Source organism: Passer montanus, unplaced genomic scaffold, assembly GCF_014805655.1.
Source record: "Passer montanus isolate IOZ18808 unplaced genomic scaffold, ASM1480565v1 scaffold37, whole genome shotgun sequence".
NCBI classification, from domain to species: Eukaryota; Metazoa; Chordata; class Aves; order Passeriformes; family Passeridae; genus Passer; species Passer montanus.
In genome coordinates, this window is record NW_024368485.1 from 6,496,917 (window position 1) to 6,518,323 (window position 21,407).

General features: G+C 49.1%; 1 protein-coding gene across 6 annotated transcripts in view; it reads right to left on the minus strand.

The window, feature by feature from the left end:
* Window positions 1–21,407, minus strand: part of BCL11A (BAF chromatin remodeling complex subunit BCL11A) — a 69,674-nt gene that overhangs the window by 7,591 nt on the left and 40,676 nt on the right. For 4 of the 6 annotated variants that reach the window (XM_039717122.1, XM_039717121.1, XM_039717126.1 and 1 more), the window contains one exon: window positions 1–1,934. This exon is cut by the window's left edge. In XM_039717122.1, coding sequence (XP_039573056.1) covers window positions 1–1,934 — 1,934 coding nt within the window. The remainder of the gene's footprint in view (window positions 1,935–21,407) is intronic. The other 2 variants (XM_039717124.1, XM_039717123.1) reach the window with 2 other exon arrangements.

Sequence of the window (21,407 nt, forward strand, 5' to 3'; positions counted from 1 at the left end):
GTACACGCTAAAAGGCATCTTACAAATCTCGCATTTGTAAACGTCCTTTCCCACCTGCCCGTGTGTTTTCATGTGCCGGGTGAGCTTGCTACTCTGGGCGCAGGCGTAGTTGCAAAGCTCACACTTATACGGCCTCTCGCCCGTGTGGCTCCGTCTGTGGACGGTGAGATTACTACAGTTCTTGAAGACCTTCCCACAGTACTCACAAGTGTCGCTGCGTCTGCCCTCTTTTGAGCTGGGCCTGCCAGGGCCCGGGCCACTAATATGGGGGGTGCTCCCTCCGCTTCCCGTGCCGCTGCGGCCTGAGATCCCTCCGTCCAGCTCGCCCGGCGGCGTGGAGAAGCGCAGGCTGCCGTTCTCCGAGGAGTGCTCGGAGGAGGAGGCGAAGGGCGATTGTCGGGAGTCGCCGAAGCTGAGGAAGGGGTCCTTCAGCTGCCGGGAGGCGGCGTAGCCCGCCAGCCACTGGGAGTAAACGTTCTCGGTGTTGGGCATGGCGGCGGCCGGCAGGTCGAACTCCTTCTCCAGCTTGATGCGTTTGGAGAAGGGGCTCAGGGAGCTGGGGCTACCCAGCAGCAGCTTTTTGGACAGGCCTCCCGAGGCAGACTCCCCCGGGGAGCAGCCCCGGCCGTTGACGGCCCCCTCGTCGATGCGGTCGGACTCGCCGGCCACTGAGTCTTCGTCGCAAGTGTCCCTGTGCACCTCGGGCTCGGGGAGGTGGCCCCGCTTGTGTTTCTCCCCCAGGACCTGGTGGAAGGCCTCGCTGAAGTGCTGCATGGAGCTCAAGACCATGCCCTGCATGACGTCCGGCATCGCCCGGCCCTCCTCGCCAGCCCGCGAGTTGTTCTCGTGGTGACGGGCCGCCTCCAGGCTCATCCCAAAGCCATAGTCCGGCCTGTCGCTCTCGTTCAAGTCCTCCTCCTCTTCCTCCTCCTCCTCCTCCTCTTCCTCCTCCTCCTCCTCCTCTTCCTCATCCCCGTTCTCAGGGATCATGTTGGGGTCATTTTCGCTCTTGAACTTGGCCACCACGGACTTGAGGGCGCTGCTGGCGCTGCCCACCAGGTCGCTGGTGCCCGGCTCAGGGGAGCTGGCGGTGGAGAGCCCGTCGTCCGACTTCACCGTCATGGGGGAGGACTTGTGCATGTGGGTCTTCATGTGGCGCTTCAGCTTGCTGGCCTGCGTGCAGGCATGGTCGCAGAGGTTGCACTTGTAGGGCTTCTCCCCCGTGTGGCTCCGGCGGTGGACCACCAGGTTGCTCTGAAACTTGAAGGTCTTCCCACAGAACTCGCAGGACTTGGACTTCATGGGAGGCTGGGAGGGAGGAGGAGCAGACTGCAGAGGAGGGAGAGGCGGCGTGGCCAGGAACGGGGGCTTGCTGCCGGGCTGGAAGGGCTGCAGCAACCTTTGCATAGGGCTGGGCCGGCTCGGGGACAAGGGTGGGCTGGAGGTGTTGCCGGCCAGCTCCCGCAGCCTCCGGGAGAAATCCATAGCGGGGGGCTCCATCGCCATGGGGTTCAGTCGCAGCACCCTGTCAAAGGCACTAGGGTGATGGGTGGCCAGAGCCATTTCTTCCGCACCCAGGCGCTCAATGCGATGCGGATCCAAATGGTGCCTCGGGGGAGGGCTAAAGAGGGGCGGCGTGGGTGGGAAACGCCCTTCTCCCAGCCCCGACGCCTCCCTCGAGACCGAGCCGGGTATTCTGAGCAGGTTAAAAGGGTTATTGTCTGCAATGTGAATCCCGTGGAGAGGTGGCTGGGAAGGGCACTCTGCACCTAGTCCTGTTGGGATACCAACCCGTGGCGTCAAGGGGCTGCCGTGCTCGCTTTCTAGGTAGATCCGTAAGCCGTGTGTGTTCTGTGCGTGCTGCAAGAGGAACCAGGCGCTGTTGAAAGGCTGTTTACAAGTCGTACACGTGTAGCTGCTGGGCTCATCTTTACCTGCAAAATAACACAACAAGCAGCGTCAATCTCCGGCCGTCTAGCGGCGGGCGAGCGCTCGCCTCCCCGCCTAACCTCCTCTCCTCCTCCGGGACACTCAGCTGGGAGCTGGGCAAGGAACATCCCAGCTGAGGGACAGGTAGGGAGCATGGATGGGAAGAGGTGAGGGGCAGATCCACACCCACATCAAGCACATCCACCTTCCCCCACCATGCCCAGCTCTGGGTTCAAAACTGAACCATCTTGGGTAACCATGGAATAAAACAGGCAAAGAAAAGCAAGATCTGTTAAAGTCAATCAATCCCAGCTCCAACTCAGTTGATTTTTACGTCGCAAGAGGCTACAGGCATTAGAGTATTCATAAATAAATATATAAATAGATAAATAAATACAAAATAAAGAAATGCCTTTCTGAAAAGCACTCCACACAGATCAGTTCAAAGCACCACAACTGCCAGCAAGCTGGGCATCAAAACGTTTTTAGTCTCCTCCTTATTTTGAGACTAACAATGTGTACAAAATTAAGAATCAACTTCTGCTCCTTAGCAGAGATTCACCAAGGGGCGAGGAAAGAAATAAAAATAAGAATAAAAAGGAATGGAGGGGGGGAAATTGAGCACAGGACAGGGAAAGGAGAAGACAGAGAGAGCGGCAGCTCCGCCAGGGAAAGAGCTGGAGGCCGGCCAGGAGGCCTGGCCGAGCGCCCTGCCGGAGCCGCATTATTTCTCTCGCGCTGAAAAGAAGCTGAGGATGGTAAATGCCACTTTGGCAAGTAGTGAGCTAACTCTATTTCATGATAATTTATTTTTGGAGATAACACGGACATTATAAAAGAGCAACCAACTAATAAATAACCAAACAAAAAGCCGGCTAATAATGACAGCAGAAAGCAGACCCTTCTAATATACGACAAAACAAGGGGGATGAATAACTTTTTGAGGACCGCCCGCGAGGGAAGAGTGGCATGAGATATGGTGATGGTGAGGGTGCCTTTATTGATTACTGGGATTTTGCGAATAATTCACTTCCACCCCCATATGGATGCTTTTTGCTAAATGCCGGTAAACCAGAGCTGGAGCTAAGAGAAGGATATAAATTCATTTCCAGCCTTGTTCAGCAGTTCTCACAGAGCTGTTGTTTAGTGATATTTTAACAAATAAAAATAACGTTGAGGTTAGCTGAAAGATAAACCAGGAGCCTTCCAAGGGCATCAGCACTTGGGGTGGTACTGGCCTTCACCACATATTCCTGCCCTGACTGAACATTTACATCCCAAGGAATCTGCTCCTTAGTTAGCCATCTCTCTTGGGTAAACAGGCTGCAATGAGAGTTGCCCTCATTAGGTTTCCCCTATTTGCCTAATACAAAGAAAAGGAAGATTAAAAAAAAACCAAATAAGGCGAATGAGGAAAGGGAAAACCACTTTATGTGCGCCCATCTTTTTCCCCATCTCAAGGGGAGCAGGAGAGGAAAAGTGTCATGTGAGAATTTTCTTCCTCAGTGATCTTGGGATACAGGACAGAACCAGGCATCTTTAAAATCCCTTTCAACCCAAACCATTCTGTGATCCTGAGATCCAGCACTGGCTGTACTGCTCCATTCCAGCTTCCCTCCCTGCCTCCCGGCTCTGCCGCTATTCTACGTTTGGCCTGAGAAGCTGAATCAGGCAAGCAAAGAGCCTCAATCATCTACAGCAGGCATTTAACACTTTAATCACTTTAAAAGCCCTTGGAATAATATTTAATGTTTCACTCTGAAGCCTGCATTGGAATAAAATGCACTGTTGTGTTTAGTATGTGCCAGGCATGTGAGCACAGATAAATACTTAAATCTGCTGAAATTAGAGTGAAATTCAATTGGACTTTCACATTCCTATGCTCATTTGTGAGCTCGGGGGGAAAAAAATTATCTTGTTTCATCATACTGAAGTGGACGTTTTTAACACCATGGTGGGAGCTAACAACGAAACACTACCTTGCCTCTCTACCTTATAGATCAGGTCAGAGAAAATAGCATTTTATCTTATAATGAGGATACAACATCGAGCGTTTGCTACCACATTTTAGTATTCCCATCAACTAGATATTCTAGATCATAAGGGCAGCTCATGTAATCATAATGTCAATGAGAAGGGCTGTTATGACTGAGACTAAAGATTACATGGAAAAAGCTGCTTTGAAACTGGTAATTATTACCAGTCCACTAATAGCAAATGATGCATTACAGTTTCACCGTATAATCTGTATTTCACTCAGCTCCTGCCAGTGCAGTCTTATTATATTACAGTGCTCACAAATTCGAAATTCCTAAGCTACAGTCATCAATAAATGTGTTACTTGCCATAATTTGCAAAATTACTTTGTTCATAACATCTTCGACTGTTATAAAGACTGGAATTGATTTCCTGCGTGGCAAAATTAGGGCTACGTTGACTTAGTGGAGTGTAAAATGTAAGATTATTCTTCATGTGCTTGCTTTCTGAAAAACAAGTTTTCAATTCACTGTCCGTGTTTGGTAATCAAGATAATAATTTACATTTAAAATCATGTTTATGTACAAAACTTCCCTAAACAACCCACCATTTTCAAGGGAGCAACATAAAACCAGACAAAAAAAACAATGGAGCGAAACAGTTAAAATCCACCAGCCATTTGTCTCCACCTCCTGCTCTGAAGAGACATGATTTCTAATTTGTCTATTAGTGCTTGATTAATTATGAAGGCTATTGACTGACCATATCACCACCTAGAGATACGTTCCAGTCTGATGCAGCCTTGCCAAACTGCAAAAATTATGGCACTAATCCACAGCAACAAGATGAGTCCTTAGACCGCCGCGGCAATCCCTGGGTTGGGAAGGGACTCGCCCTCCCTTGCTCCCATCCCACCACCACCATGGGCTTTTTGGGACACCATTTGGGTCCCCTCAAGAGCCAGACCCAAAGGCCATATCCACTGATGTCTCCTTACTGTGTGGGCCAGGCCCTGTGTCCACACAGCCTTCCCAGCCAACACATTTGGGCATGACCACGGGCAACCGAGGCAGGTCTCACAGCATGGAGATGTAGGAGCTGGTGCTGGTCAAGGACAGAGCTGGAGAAGGTCCCATGGGATCTTTGTGCCTCACCACCCACCAGAACAAAGTGATGGGGTTTGTCATCCATTGTGATGCCACTCGGGCCTTCAGCTGATTTCCAGGAGTCAGGAGTCACTGCTGAACCAGCCCTCCTTGGCCACCAGCAGTGGGGCTGGAGCTCACATCCTTGGCTACTTCTCAATTCAGGAATTTGAGGCTGAAAGGGACCCCCAGCTCTCACCCTATGACCCTCCCTGCAGTACATGTCACTCTGTGACCAGCACAGTGTCCTTCAGTAAAGCATGGCCCCCTCCAGCCCTGCAAAGCACAGGGCAGAGCACAAAATCCTGGTGAAATCTATTCAAACCAGCTCAGCAGACAGGGAGAGCATCCACTGCTTGCCACCAGTCACAGATGGATATTGGGATCCACCTGAACTTCTCTAGCTCTAACCTCTACCTGTTCTCTTTACATTTTGAGGGGTTTTTGTGGTTGAAACACTGAAAAGCTCTTGGTACACGATGGGCTCCTCACACACACCAAGGTGTTCTTCATGAAATCGAGGCACACTTCAAAATCCATTTATTCTTCTGTCCCAAGGCCACCCCTCCACTACCCAAGGACCAGCCTAGCCCTTCTCATCCTGGCATCATGCTGGGAAGGACCCAATTTTTCTCTCAGCTTCCCACAGGGCTGATACCTTCCAGGGTACTGCACCCAGCTCTGTAAGCACAGCCCCAATTCCACTCTTCCAGCCCAAGGCCACATGAGGCTGGACCTGGTGTCTCCTCAACACGTCCTTCCTTTCCAGACCAGCCCATTAACCTGCCTCTCTTATTCTGTACCCACCTTTGCTTTGCCCACAATGCCAATCAACCAGAACTGCATATTCATTTCTAAATCACCAACAAAGCACTGAGCACCACTGAGGCCCCCACCAGCACCTGCTGAGCTCTCCAGCTGAAGCCCCACATGCCCCAGTCTGTTGGCCAGCTCTGCATCACCTGTGCCAGCAGTACCACCCAACGCCCCGTCTTCCCACGTGCAATGTCACAGCGCTGTGCAGTCTATTTCATCCACATTTATCAACCAAAGTTGTCATCTAGAAGAATGAAATCAGGTTTATTTGACAAGATCCGTATTCCATAAATCTAGGCAGAGTGGCACGAATTATATTTCTATCCTTTAATTCTTTATCAATTGAATCTTATGTTGGTTCTTCGGTTATTTTGACCAGAAGAGATAAGCAAAGTGTTGCCAACTCTCCCACGTTACCCTGACCAGCTCTGAGAGCATTTTCCCAGTTCATAAGCTTTCCAAAAACCAGCATCACAGGTTAACTCTTCAGGATTCCTTGGGTGCAACTTTTCAGGGCCTTTTTATCTAAAAATATTTCTCTCCATTGAAGGAGAAGTATTTTTTCTCTCTGCTCATATCCTCCCTGCCTACCAACAAGTTAGAAAAACACAGCACCCACCTTATGATACAGAAATGTAACACAGCTGCTCTCCAGGTCTACAGCAGAAATATTTATCAAAAATTTCTACCTACTTCTTCTATTTATCCCTTTCTTCTCCAGTATCCTGAGAAGCTCTCTCTCTCCTCCTCTCCCCACTGGTGCCAGGCACAAGTTTTCCTCAGCATCTCCAGTTCTCCTGACCCATTCTCTACCCATCATGGTTTCTCACTGCGATTGATTCCTATCCATTTTCCATTTTTTTTTAATTGTCGTATATTGATTTTTCTAATATCTAATTGCTGTTCTCATCTCACCACTGAAGCGAGTGAAGTGGGTTTTGGACTGGGGCCAAAGTTGCCCTCTCCTTCCTGGACAGCTCATCAACTCTTTACAAATAGCTTCCAATTACCATTCGCATTTTTGTGTGTACATTTTCCTCCCAGTCAATTTTACTGCTCATTTTCTTCCTACTTTGGAAATTACCCCTGTAGGAGAATTACATGGGGATACCACGACCCAAATACAAAACTGGGGCCAAGATGACACCTGACTGGCCTCACTCAGTGAAGCATCAACCACCATTACGTTTTAATTCCTTCTCTACATCCTGGATGGCAAAAGACCAGTGATGAGGCACAGCATTTCACTACAGCACAAATGTCCAGTGTTTCTCAAGTTATTGGCTCCTGCTTTAAAAAAAAAATGCAGCAGAACAGCTCTTGCCTGCCATGCCCCCAGAAGAAGTGACTTAACCAGTGACACACGAGTGACAGATTTAGCTTCTGATCCGCAAAATGTTAACAAATGAGCGGGATGGATATTGGCATTTGAGTGCCTTTAAGGGCAGTTGGCACAATTACTCAGTAAAATATGAAGAGATGGCTGCTTTCAGCACTAAGGGGCTTTTTTTATATTAAGGAAAAGCTGGTGCTTCTGTACTGTGCTCACAGATACACCCGGCACGCTCCGAGAGTCCGAGCCGGAGCAAGCCAACACCTCCAGGCACAATAGAGCTGGCTCAGAGCAAGAACCACAGCCATCTCCACAGCCACCAGCAGCAAAGCCAGACAAGATGCTGGGGAGAAGACCAGCTGGGAGGAGAAGCTGTCAGCTAGATGCCACTGCTGGGAGGGAAGAAAAAAAAATTTAAAAAAGCCTTTCTGGAACTAGGCATGCAAGTTCAGGCATTGCCAAGTGAGTAATGGAATAATCTGCATGCGTGTGCCAATGTGCTTTGGAAGAGCGTCCTTAGTTTCTCAAAAGTCAGGGCTGGATCCAGGAAAGCTGCTCGCTGGACACAGCACACTCAGCATCCTCTGGGTGCACCTAACCAGGCCCACAGCACAGGATGCTGTTTGGGGAAGGAGCCCCTGCTTAAGGAGCAGGATGTTAAACACAAGGTGTGTTTTACCCCGGGGCACTGCAGGAGCTGCACACAAACACGGAGCATTAGAGGCACCCCAGTTTTCCCAGTGTTTTCCCAAACAAACCGTCAGCAGCGGCTGCACATGTGCCAATGGCGGGTGCAAGGATTTCACTCACAGCTGCAGATTTGCTCCCTCAGAGAAATCCTTGTGCCAGAGACATCTCCAAGCAGACCTGGATGTGGCCCTGGCTGCCTGGACAGCCCAGGCCCTGTTCTCCACAGCATCCCTCCACAGGCCAGCACCACAGGCCCTGATGGCTTTGCTCCTGTGTTCTCCCTCACCTTCCCAAGATACCTGCACGTGTAAGCAAAGTCTGCACCTACAGGACACATAAACACCTTCCCCTACCCAACAGCAAGGACAGAAGTTAAAGCATCCCCCTCTCTTCTGCTTGCCACCAAACAATCGTAGGAGGAACAGCCCGAGCCAAACCCAGGAACTTCTTTATTCAGCTTTAATGTCAACTGACTGCTTGATTTTTGGACTGATAAATTCAGAGTTGTTATGGTATTTAAAGGGGGGAAGGAAAAAAAAATGAGTTAATTGTTACCACTTGTACTTGATTCAGTTCTCCATCTGGCTTGTCAAATATCTCTTTTTTTTTTTTCCCCTCCTCTCTCTCTCTCATTTGGAAATCCATACTGCTGAATTTCCTTTCAACTGCACACTAGTGAGGTGAAACAGTTGGGACACAGGAAGCGTCGCAGGGCCGGGAGATAAGCGGGTCCTGCTCCATTCCTGCAGCGGCCACTTCTCCCTCAGTAAAGAAGAGCTGCTCTGGCATGACTCACCTTTTCCTGGTAGCATCAGTTCACAAGGGAAGCTGTAACTGTCCAAACGTATTTTTTTTTCCTTCTTGCACTAATTCCTCCTCCTGATCCTCTGGATTGCAAAAGGCGTGTGATTAACCTGGTCCGTCATTAACCAGCCCTAAGCAGCTGTTGGCACTGGGAGCATCAGCACTGTCACTGCTGCTCCCATAATAACTGGAATAACACTAAATAACAGCAGTAGCTGCATTTACAACAAATGCTCTCTAACCTTTTCTCTTTATCATGAGAGGAAAAATATTTTAAAATACTGAAAAAGGAAAATATCCCCACAAATCTGAAGGAAGTGATGTAGTATTGCTTGTAAAACAAGAAATGCCATGGCTGTTCTGCCTTTGAAAATAAAATTCTGCAAACCGAGTCCACACTGTTTATGCAAAAGCCTGGTGGAGTCTTGGGACCAGCTTAGTCATGAAAAAGTCAAAAAATCCAGAAGAAATTTTGCTTTGCAGGACTCTCAATGCCCTATCTGCCATCTATACTGGATTTTCTTTACTGTAACTCGTTGATAAAAGGTATTCCTGAAATTAATATTCAATACTGAGACTGATATATCAGTATTGATATTTATATTCCTGAAAATAATTATTCTGCCTGCAAATTCAGACTTCCTGAAATCATATTAATAAAACTGGGAAAACACTTTACAAACCAAATATGAGTAACACCATTTTTTCATTACACCTTTTTTTAAAAAAACCCTCTTTAGGGAAGAACCAGGCCAAAAGATTAATGCCGTGACTCCTCAAACTTCAAAAAGAAACCCAAGCCCCAGCAATCATAAAACAGCAGCTGGCATTGCTTTGCCAGTCAAAGATTTCGACTGGAGTTAGGAACTCCAAGAATTCCCCATTTTCTCTCAAAGCCAAGCTTTCCTTGGGTTTTACAGCACTGCTCAAGTTTCCATAAAGCAGAAGTTTTTTGGGCCTGAGGAAAGAGCAGTAGGGAAGGGGTGGGACCAGGGAGACCAGCTCCTGCCTGGAGAAGAAATGGGTACTTCATGGGTAACCAATTTGGTTGTAGCCTCAACGTTACTCATTCTTCTTACCAGAACCAAAGTCCGCAGACTGAGATTCCCACCCCAAAAAATGTTGTTCATTAGCAACGAGCAACAAAACACACGGTCTGTCGGAGCCTCGATGGGGTGCTGGGGTCCCGTGGCCTGACCTCAGCGTCTGTCACCATTTTCAAGGCGATGATGATTTGGCCACCATGAAAACCTGCTTCCAGCTCCAACTTGGCAAGTAAGGTATCAGCCTGCGACTGATTTTGTGCTTTTTCAAAACCTAAGGGGGGTGGAAATCTGTCGCGCCTTGATTAGCGAGGAACAGAAGAAACCTGTCACGGGAAAACAATGCTGTGCTTGAAATTCAGCTCTGAGGGAGTTTCAGAAGAAAGGCCTCAAGCAAAGACGACCTGGTCACGTGCACACATGCACCCTATGCATTAATGCTATGGGGTGGAGAAAGAGGGGCAATGCACACCTCAGCACCACGTGGGAAGCAGCTCCAGTAACTACAAACACCAGTGCTGGGACCTAAAGGGTGAAGTGTTTTCAGCCCTGAAGGAGGAACTCTCCACTGATACCTCCACACATCTCTAAAAGCATCCTTAGTGAAGTAACCAACATCCCAGATGCCACTCTTGGCAGTGTTCAAGGCCTGGTCAGACGGACATTGAGCAACCTGCTCCAGTGGATAGGGATTCCGCCCATGGCAGAGGGCTTGGAACTGGATAGTCCTTAAGGTCCCCTCAACCCAAATCATCCTGTGTTTCTGTGATGCACAATCTCCCCCACATGCCTGTCCCTGACTGCCTCTTCCAAGCACAAGCATAGGGATTGTAAAAGATTTAAACAGAGGAGGCATCACTGGAGTGACACCTGCTAAATCAGCTCCTCTGGACTTACCTGGCACCAGGTGTGTCCCCTGCTGGAAGGTCCAACTGGACCCACCAAGGACTAAGTCTTGTCTAAGCCCTGCCACAAAAAGGGCATCAAAGCCTTCCCACAGCCTCACCTGATTATCCAGCACATGGTACCTGGCTCCAACAGTCCATAATTATGCATTTACCCAGTGGCTGCTGGGGACAATCAAGTCAATAATTCACTTTTTAAATGCAGTGCTGTAATTATACAGCTACAAAGAGCTTCCAAATCATTCCATTCACTCACCTACACAATGAATTGTTCCCCTTTCTACTGTTTTCTCCCTGGCCGGCAGCATCCAAAGGAAAGGCAGAGCACACTTCAGAAAGTTTCTTGCCCAGGAGGGCAAGGAGATGCTCTAGCACTGGGGTCACCCCCATTGGTGTGGGGCAGGGGGTGTTGCTCCCTGTCTGTACTGAGGTTTTGGCACAGCTCAGTGGTGCAGCCAGCACCCAGCACAGGAAGGGTGAGCTGTGGGTGCTGCTCTGCAATGCCCATCGTGCCCTCAGTGTCTCTCACACACAGAGACTCCCAGACCAACGCCAGGACGCTGCTTTCCCTGAGCAGTGCTAATGCCTGCTGACCTGATCAGTGCTGCAGGACCTTGCCGGAGGCTGAGGCAGCTCTGCCACACGGGGCACTCCTGGAGAGATGAGTGTGCTTCCAAACGGCTGAGCCCCTTCCCAGGGAGAAAGTGGGGCTGCACCTTCCCCCTGCTGCTCACCAGCAGGGACACTGCTGCCACAGCATGGCTGGGCCATCAAGTCCCCTAGTCACCCATGGTCTTGCTTTATTTTTCCTGGTTTTTCCCATCTCAGTGTCTCTATTTGATGTGCCCAGCTCTGCATGTGTATTTAAACTGTCACCTTGAAGAGATATGGTGGTCTCTGAGAGCCCCTCCCGGCCCCTCTCATCAGCCAGACACCACCAATGTCCCCTTCCCCAGCCCAGAGCACCCAGCTCCCACCCATGCCTCAGGAAAGGTGTCAGTGGAGCCAAAAATCCCCATCCCTCAGCCAAGTCAGTGCCTGAGGAACTCCTTGGAAGCTTTATTCCACCATCTCCTTCCCAGAACAGATCCTCTTCAGACTCTCCTCTTTCCCAGCCTCCTCCTTTGGCTCGCTTTCCTCTCACTTCACAATGAATGATATTTAGCCAGCAGCAAACCATCCTGACAAAGTGGGTCAGGGGAACTGCAGGTCCCCCCAAACGACACCCCCACCTGCAAATCATCTGCCAGGAAGGCAAAGGTTTATTCAGTCCCTGAGCAAGTTCAATGTCACCATGGAGTTGCAAGCACAGCAAGTGCTGAACCAGATCCTACAACGTTTGGTTTCATAACTTGCACAAGCAAGTATTAGTAGAATCGATAAATTATATATATTTTTTCCCCTCTCTGCTTTGCAAATAGGACCAAAAGGTGTCGTAAAGTTGTCCAGTCTTCTCCGGTTTATCCTGTCTCCTCTCCATCGCTGAGATATCCTTGAAGTTGAAAATGATATAATACTCCGAATATCTGGAGTTTGGAAGGGTGTAAGACTTGCAAGAATTGCTACAGCTTTATTGCATTCTCGGGGCACAGAGAGTATTTACCACACATACATCAAGTCAAGGAATGCAAAAAGGGCATGCGGAAATTTGGCGCTGTGAGCTCAGGAGCTGAAACTCCCAGAAAGGCAGATATAGAGTGGATCTCCTTATTTATAGATTTGCAGATGAAATCCAGCAAAACCAGCCCTCCCCCCTCAAAAAAAAAAACAAAAAAAAACAAACAAAAAAAAAAACCAAACAACCCCACCTCCCTCTTTTATGTCAGTAAGGCTGATTCAATTTCCAGGCTTGCAAGGTCTCCTCTCGCCGAGTATTACCCGACCCCAATAACACGCGCCGTTCCAAGGTTAAGATCCGTTTCCTTACAATAATGCAGAAAGCTGTTGTTTCAGTCGTGGCTGCAGAATTCAGCTTTGAAGGACAGGTTAGTACCACACTACATTTAACTGACTTCAGTTCATCTGATTATACAGTGCCTTGCTTTCTGGAATATGTAATCATCTCTTTCTGATGACATTTTAAATATCCAACTAGACAAATAATTGCAGCAATAATTGATAGCTGAGTCAAGCTGGAAGATTATTGATTGGCACAGCACCCTCTGAAACAAATGTTCATCTTTCAAACATTACAGTGAAGATGCTTAAATCTAACTTTTGCTGATAAATGATAAAAATTTGATTTACTGATAAAACCACCGGAATAGAAGATGCACTTCAGGATTTGATTACCTGAGGAAATTTTTCCAAAGAAAAATTAGGCTATGGGATTTATATTCTATTTCACGTGAATAATTGCCAAGATATGGATAAACTGTTGGAACATAAACACACATGGAGGAGTCTTTAAGAGTTGCTGATTAACTCTCTACCTTCCTGAATGGAATTTATCTGTTCCCAATCACTGTTTAGGTGGGAGTTTATCCTGCTGCCTTCCCAAGGATGCATCAATGGGTCTCATTACCAGCAGCAGGAGTTACGTGTCAGAAAAGATCCCCCACTCGTTTTCCCAGCAGCTCAAAGCCCTCAGTTTAAATGTGCATAACCTAACTCTGCTGTGAATGCAACTGAAAGGAGGGTTCAATCTCATTGTCCATGGTGTAAATCAAAAGCACCACCACCCAAATCTGTGGCACCACGGAACAGCAGCAAGGGGAAAGTCAAAACCAGGTGCATTTCCAAACTGGCTCCCTATCTTAAAGCTGAAATAAAATCACTTTTCAGCTGCTATTACACCGGGCCTGCTTAAACATGGGTTTCCTTCTAATTAGGAAATTCCAGACCCTGCAGCACTACCTATACATCAGGGGGGAGAGAGAGGGGGAATTTCTGAAACTTACTGATTAGAAAGCAGAGAGAGTGGCCACAGCAGAGAATGGCACGCGGGGAAAGGCAGGCAATGAGCTGCCTAGTTAGGGTAGAGGAGCTGTCGCAAGGCAGAAGCCTGAAATTAAGGAAGAGCGCCAGAATATTTGAGCAGGGAACAAAGAGCATAAATTCCAGAGTAAGAGATGAAAAATGCACTGAAACGTTTTGAAACGGAGCCATTAGGAGCTGATTGAGTCTCAGAGCTACTGTTAAAAATCAGCCGCTTGTTAGATGCGCCGATCAGCTGAGCCCTGACACTTAAGGCGTGCGAGGGGGCTTGTCGAGTGGCTCCGCTCTAATTTAGAGATCCTCAGTTAATTAGAAAGCCCTCAGATTTTCTGCAAATGCAGGTCGCTATCGACAGCTCGTGCTTTTGATGCTTTCCGGGTGACAGTTGCCGGACTGACCTTTGCAGGGCTGCCCAGACCCTTGCCATGCCGGGAATTCAATCGCGGCCGCCGGCGCTACCGGGAAGTCACAAGTAAGGTTATCCTGCTCCTAGGTGTCGTTTCCTTCTCTGAAACAGGCCCTGGTGAAATCTGCATCTGCTTAATGCTATAAATAGCTCCAGTGTTGAATTATTATTTTTCCTTCCTGATGAGTGGATGTCACAGCCAGTCAAGAACTTCAGGGTGGAAGTTTATGAAAGGTGGCACCAGCAGGGTTTGGGAGAAGGGAATTGCTTTTGGGGGACAATCTGCTTGCATCCATCCACAACTGCAGGAGAGAAACCTCCTTTTGAGATTTCATTTCCCCAATGCCTGTGGCTACAGAGGATGGAGCCCCTGCCCAGGGGACAGCACGTCCTGAGCTTCCCTTAGCACCCAGCATGCCCCATTCCATGGGAATGCCTTTCCCAGGCACATGCAAGGTCCGGTGATGCTCTCCAGAATGGAAACCACTGATAACACCTAATGCAGGGCAAACAGCAACACAGGCAATGACTGAACAAAACAAGGCTTGTTTGGAAATGTATAGAAATGCGTGGAAGCTACAGTGACAACCCAAAGGCAAGATGACAGACCTGCAGTCACACAGGGAGTTGGCGGCAGACGCTAGAAAATTAACTCTCAGGAACTGTCTAGCATTGGCAGGGAAATGAATGAGATGATCTAAGAGATATTTTCCACCTCTAATAGGATTTGATGATGATTTTGCATAGGCTTTTGTGCTAGCCTGGCATTTGATAAAGGCATGGTGTCTCTTTTCAACCCACATGTGAGGGAGAGATTAATAAGTTGCAAACTCGGCCCACCTCGGCTATAAATGGTTCCTGTGCCCATAGGGGGAAAAAAATCCAAGCTATGACTGAAAAAACCCCCAGTGAACTGTGTGCAGTTAGTGCTTTTACACCCAAATCTTCAGTTATTAAGAGATTTGGAAAGGAGCGAAAAACTGTCCTCCAGCATCCAAAAAGCCATCAATTTTGTAGCCAGATGGGCAGCAATTCACAAAGCATGTCCAGTTAAGAAGCACTGGATTGAGACCTTTCCAGGGAGAGCCTTCTCAGGCCTGTGGGAGGCATGGAGAGATGAGAGGGCTCCAGCACATCCTGCAGGAAAAGGGGAAAGAGCTGTTGCACTCATGGGGGAAGTCCTGGCATGGCCCACCCACAGCCTCAGACTAGCAGAGAATAAGACCTGAGGACTGGCTTGGAGGATGCATTAAAGATGGCACTGATAGTAAAGAACTAAAGGAAAGCCAGAGTTTTTAAGCATACGAAACAGATTGTAGAGAACCCTAGTTCAGCAACATAAGCATTTTCTTACAAGAAAATGCAATTAAGTGTTGTAACTGCCAGCACTTAGACACCAATAACAGCCTTTTAAAAAATCCTCTACCCTCACCTGATCAAGCATACAACCTCCCATGCAGGCTACATGGTCGTATGAGAATATCCTTCCTTACACCAGGGGCTGTGTTTTTCAGCAGAAAAATTTGTGGACCCAGGTCTTCAGCATCCCTGGGACTAAAGGAAGCCTTGGTGCTGTCTAACCCTTGTGCTGGGCCAAATGCATGTGGCTGTATGAACCACTCCTGCTCTTCATCCATGAGTGTTCCTCTTCTGACTCTTAACAAGGAGGGTGGGATCTCCATCACCCATCTGCTGATGGATACAGGCAGCTCACACATGCTGCTGTACATTCAAGGGCACAGGAGGACACTGTGACCTGCCAGCAGCACCTCAGCATCCACACAGCCAGGACAACCCATCTGGGAGCCACATGCTGGCATCACTTCCCCTGCTGCCAGCACACAGAGCAGCCCTGGTTTTTGGGAAAACCAGCTCACAGGGCCAAAGATGGACAACCAAATCCATCCGTGCATGCCTGGCCACAGACTTTTGTCTGCAGCAAGTGCTCCAGGTTCAGGGCTGCTGCTGTTTGCACTGCAGCCAGGTCCAGCAGCCACCACGGGGGACCAGAACCCCTCAAGAGCACAGCACTGCACCCAGAGATAACAAAATGACAGTTCCTGCCCCTGGAGCTGGCAGCTATCACCATCACTATTATAACCTGGTGAGAGGGGCTGCCAGTTTAAACAGGCACTGCCTCCACGCCAACACTCCCCGCTCCCCACTTAAGAGCGCTGAATATTTCAGCAGGTGAGCAGCAGAAGCAGCAATCCTCCCATCTGCTGCCACGTCTTGGAGCACTTTTGAAAAGCCACAGAGGCCCATTCGTGGTTGGAGTAAAAGAAATTGACCTCATGTAATTTTTCAGCAGTAAGCAATAATATTAAAAGTATTAACACCAACATGTTGCACTTAAGTCCAAGGAACTCCACATGCTTTGCAATGGTCATTAATGCCATGAAGGCTGTACAGGGAATGGAAGAGTTGCTCATTCCATCCACTGACCTCTGGGTCCTCATTTTCCTGCAGATGGGAGCACTTTCCAACAAGGACACAACTCATACTTGCCACCTCCAGCACCTTCAACACTCTCTGCCTGACACCCTGCACTTCCCAAAAAAGGGTTCTGGATGTAGTGGGGATGGGCAGCACCTCCACAGAAGATGTACAAGGTCTTGAGTCATCACTTTACCTGAACAGGTTATCAGAAAACACCCCATCCAGGGGCAGGCTGGGAGACGGCCATATATACAACAGGTCTGAAATTGCCATCAGCTTCACCTCGATCCTTTTCTGATGTCCTTGGCCATCCAGTTAAGATCTGACAGCATTTAAAGATGACAGTGCCTGAGGTAATGGGACAATGCCATAACAGGATTACAGGAAATGTGAAAGAAAGGACATACGTACGTAATGTCATTTAGGTAATGTCATCTATGAACAGTTTTGCTGCAATTTTTGCTGACAAAGAAGTCGGGTCTCACTTATACAATTCCTTTAAACTCTATTATTGCTGTAAATAAGTTTACTTCTTCCTGAAAGAAAGCTTTTTAGATGCATAGTCACAAATATTTTGTCCAACTTTCTGCTCTGCAGCAGGGTACCCTGGGGGGAAGAAGGCCCATAAACCAGCACGAGGCGGCGAGCAGGATGAGGCAGCAAGATCGAAGGACTCCCCGCCACTCTCCCGACCCCGCTGCGGAGCACCCAGACTTCGTAAGATCCTCCCAATTAATTTCCACCCGGCTATTTCCTCCCCGCGCCCTTTTTTCCATCAGTATTCCCTTTCAGTCCCACCGCAGCTGCCCCCGAAACAGCTTCCTCATTGTCCCCCACCAGAAGTGGTGTATGTGTGCCAAGCAACTGACCGCAAACAAAAGCTTGTTTGACCAACGCTTGTTCCGAAACAAAACCCCGGCTGGAGAAGGAAATCCCGCAAAGGAGGGGGGATTGATGCTGGGACAATTTGGAAGGCGAGCCCAGGGCGACTCACATTCTTGCCAGACAATGGTGTCTGGCCTCTCCATTCACTGCCTGCCTCGCACCCCTCCCCAAAAAGTCCCCCCTAAAAGCCATGTTTATTATATAGTCTGATAAGCAGGGGAGATGCCGTTAAATTGAGCCCGCGACACTCTCGCGCGCTGCCCGCGGCGGCTCGGGGACACAGGGCAGACAATAGCAGGAGCCTCTAAGGGGACTTGGAGCAGGGTTTCTGGAACTGAACTTATTGCCAGGCAATACTGCAAGGAGTTGGCTCCTTCTAGATGGGACGGTGAAAACTCATGGCCAAGAGCATGTCTGTGAATTTCCCATGTTACCCTGCACTGGGGAATATTTCCTCGCCCTGAGCAACATGTTTCTTCTCATCTCCCCAGCCTTGCCTTAGGTGACTCCTTCCCCTGAGCAGCTGTTGAGAGATGGCCGAGCCCTTGCCCCCTGCACATCTGCCTGCCATTGGCATGTGAAAATACTGATTAGAGGAAACACCCTGGCGGGGCAGGCTGCCCCCTCCCTTGATAAGTACAGTTGGAAACCACAGGAGTTGCACAGGCCAGCTCGGGAGCCGTGTGCCATCCCGACCATCTTATCCGTTAATAAACAGACACTCGGGTCCTGCTGGCGTTGAGCAACGTCGACATCTGCCCGCTGAGGCAACGCGTGGGGCAGCAGCTGCCTGTGCGGCCAGCGGGGTTTGCTGCAGGCTCCCCGTGGGCTTTTGTGGGGCAGCGTCCCACCACCTGTCTGTCTGTCCACTCGGGCACGTGTCACTGCTGGAAGATGTTTGGAGTAAAGAGAGATACGCTAAAAATCCTCACGAAGTCGTAATAATCAGCCCTTGAATGGCACATCACCCAGCTGTCCCCAGAGCACACCTCACCGCCCCCTGCACCAGGCAGAGGTTGAGAAACCAACCCATGCAGCTCCAGTCCTTCCCTGCACCTGCACTCCAGTCACCACCTACGCAGAAGGAAAGCTTTTGCTGTGATTAAAGGCCACCTTCCAAAGCAGGTTTGCCATTTCAGTGCTCACAGTGTTTAGTCAGTACCTGGGTGTTTGCAAGCAGGTGCACACAGCTTTGATTTCTGCAAGATGCTATCTATGGGACAGTCTGCAGGGACCAGCCACAGCGCTGAGGGGCTGGCCTTGGTACTGTTTAGAGAGTGCCAAATTTACAGTCCCAATCCTGAGGCAAACTGCTGGGCTGGGCCCTCGTTTTTGGAGTGGGATGTGCATGTCTGGACCCTGCCTACCTTCCAGTTTTGCTGCTGCTTAAGCTCTCAGCTTTACAGAGATCCTGCCACCACTGAGCTTCCACAGCCTTGGATGACACCAAAATGGGAGCCATGGAAGCCATCTGTCCTTTTGATGCAGCTCCTTATCAGATCAGGTCACAAACAGCTGCAGTGCATGTGCCCTGTCCACCACACATCCACATTTTTAAACTGTTTGAAGCAATTCTACACTTACTTTCCCATCTCCTCTAAAGCTGAGCTTTTAAAAGCCCTCCAAAGTTGTGTGTTGCTCCAGGCACTTCTGGACTCATGGTGAGGATGTCCCATGCCACTGTGTCCATCCAGAGAGCTACTGGCACTGGAGGAAACAGCAAGGGGGACAGGTGACCACTACAAAACCTGCTCCAGCTATGCTGCCTGTGAGACACCAAACAGCAGCTCCAGCTATACATCGAGCAATACACTACACAGACTCCTTTTTGGGGTTGTGACATCAATAATGCTGCCTTAAAGTTGCCCTGAGCACTTACTGTTTCCATCTGCCTCCTCTGAAGTTGGGATGCTGCAGTGGCAGAGCACATCCCCGCTGGAAACTAAAGGAGAGGCTGCCAGGGAAACACATGCAGCCCTTCCAAGTCCAACAGGCATTTTTAAGCACAACCCTACTACTTTCAGAAAACCAGCCCTAATTGTTCTTATCCTGCTAAAGATAATAATAATAATAATTGCATGGAAGGAGGGGTCTGCCCCATTGCAACCGCTGCAGCCGGGCTCAGCAGCAGTGCAGCAGCCAAGTGAGACGACTTAGACACAAGGTTTGCAGGTACAATTTCAGGAATGGGGCTACTCCTTTCAGAACATGGGCACAAAACCAGGGTTAATGCCCTTGTTATCTGGCTAACCACATTGCTGTGCTGGGCATGGTCTGCCCAGTGATACTGGCCAAGCAGGGATGCTGCAGCACTGGGAGGTGAAGGAGTAGGGCACACAGCAGTCCCAGCAAATCAACCAGTCACCATGGAAAACCTGGCTTTATTCCTCACCACAAGCATCAGGAGATGAATTTTTCCTCCCCAAGTCACTTGATCCTTCCCCTGCATGCAGCTCACCTATCCAAGCCAGAGTGCTGCTGTAGCAGCAGAGGGGCTCACCACAGCCAGGGATGTGGAGGGAGCAGCCTCATGGCTCTGCTCTCCCTGCACAGCATCACATCCCAGGGATGGGCTGACACGGGCTGCTGAACCTGACACTGCTCCAGGAGGCCAGAGCTGAGGCACACATGACTCATTTATAAATTATATACTAAAATTATATACTACTTCTTTTTGTATTCAAATACTGTCAAGCAGAAATTCCGCAGCAATTTGCTTTGTGTCTTTGATCATGGGATTGCTACTCTTCTTTCCTTGGGGAAAAACATGCCCTAAAAACAAACAAATGCTGCACTAGAAGTAAAGAGCCCACTCCTTTGAAACCTCTGGAGAGACACTTAGAGCTGTTAGAAGACATCCCCAAAAACCAAGGTTATCCTGAACTGTGATGCTGAAGGACACCAGGAGACCCTCAGCAACCCCAGACTGCGGTTTCACAACCTTGCAAATATTTTCCAAACTCCTAATCTTACCAATAAGTGGAACAGGACGGGCAATCACTATCAGCATGTGAAAACACAGGGCTTTCTCTGCCAGGGCTGGGGCAGCTACTGATCTATTCCAACCCTGCTCCAGGACAGCCACTGCTTTCCACTGACAGCGCTCATTTATTCCCGTCACTTTGGTGAAGCCTCCAGCTTTCCCTACCACTGACTCAAACTCTTGTTGGTTTTGTAGATCTGGAATAATCCCTTTGGCCTCATGGCAGCAAGCAGTGTGAACCCTGCCTGGATATATCCAATCTGAAGTGGAACTGAAGCCTCATTGTCAAATTCTATTCCAGAGCGCCAGTAGGATCCTGAAATCCCGTGGCTCTGGGAAAGCTTTAAGAAAAAACAAAAGTCCAGTGCAAATCTCAATGAAAACACCAGCAGTGCCTGGATATCTACCTATGTGGATATTTGGACTAATTTCCAGCAGAAAAGGCACTAAGGTGAGTTTTCGTCTACACCTATCCAAATCCATCTACATCTGCACATGAGCTACTAAAACCTCTTAACCTCTCCTTCTGGGTGACAACTGTCATTTTCCTATATGAAGCCTGATGTGACATTTGCGTCAACTGGAAGCCTCCAACCATCAGCAGCAGACTTGGGATCAGTCCCTCTGTGAGTGACCCTGGGGAGGAGCAGCACTCCAGGATAAGGTTTGCAGCCTGGCATAGAAATACATCTCCCAAACGCAGGGCTTGCTCCCCATCACCCTTTGCTCCGAGCTCCTTCAGCCCACAGTCTCAACCACAGCAGCTCTGAGTCAGCCCCGTACCACAGAATTGCATGAATTCAGTGCTAAGCCTGAACTAACAGAGCCAGGCTCTCAGCTGGGGCTGGGTGCTGCAGGGGCTCAGCACCTACCCTGCTCCCGGCGCGGCTCCGGGAGGGAGCGGAGGAGCTCGCCCGCGTCCGCTGGCAAAACGAACGCGAGCCTCGCAAGAAGCACGCCTCGGAAAGCCAGGAAATCTGACAGCTTTTTGTGCTGTAATATGCAATCCAAAAGACTATCGGGATTGTATAAATATTTGTACAGACACTTATCGCTGGAGCAGTCAGATACTCGGGCCCCCTGCATCAGCTGATCGGCTTAAAGTCCTCGCCTCC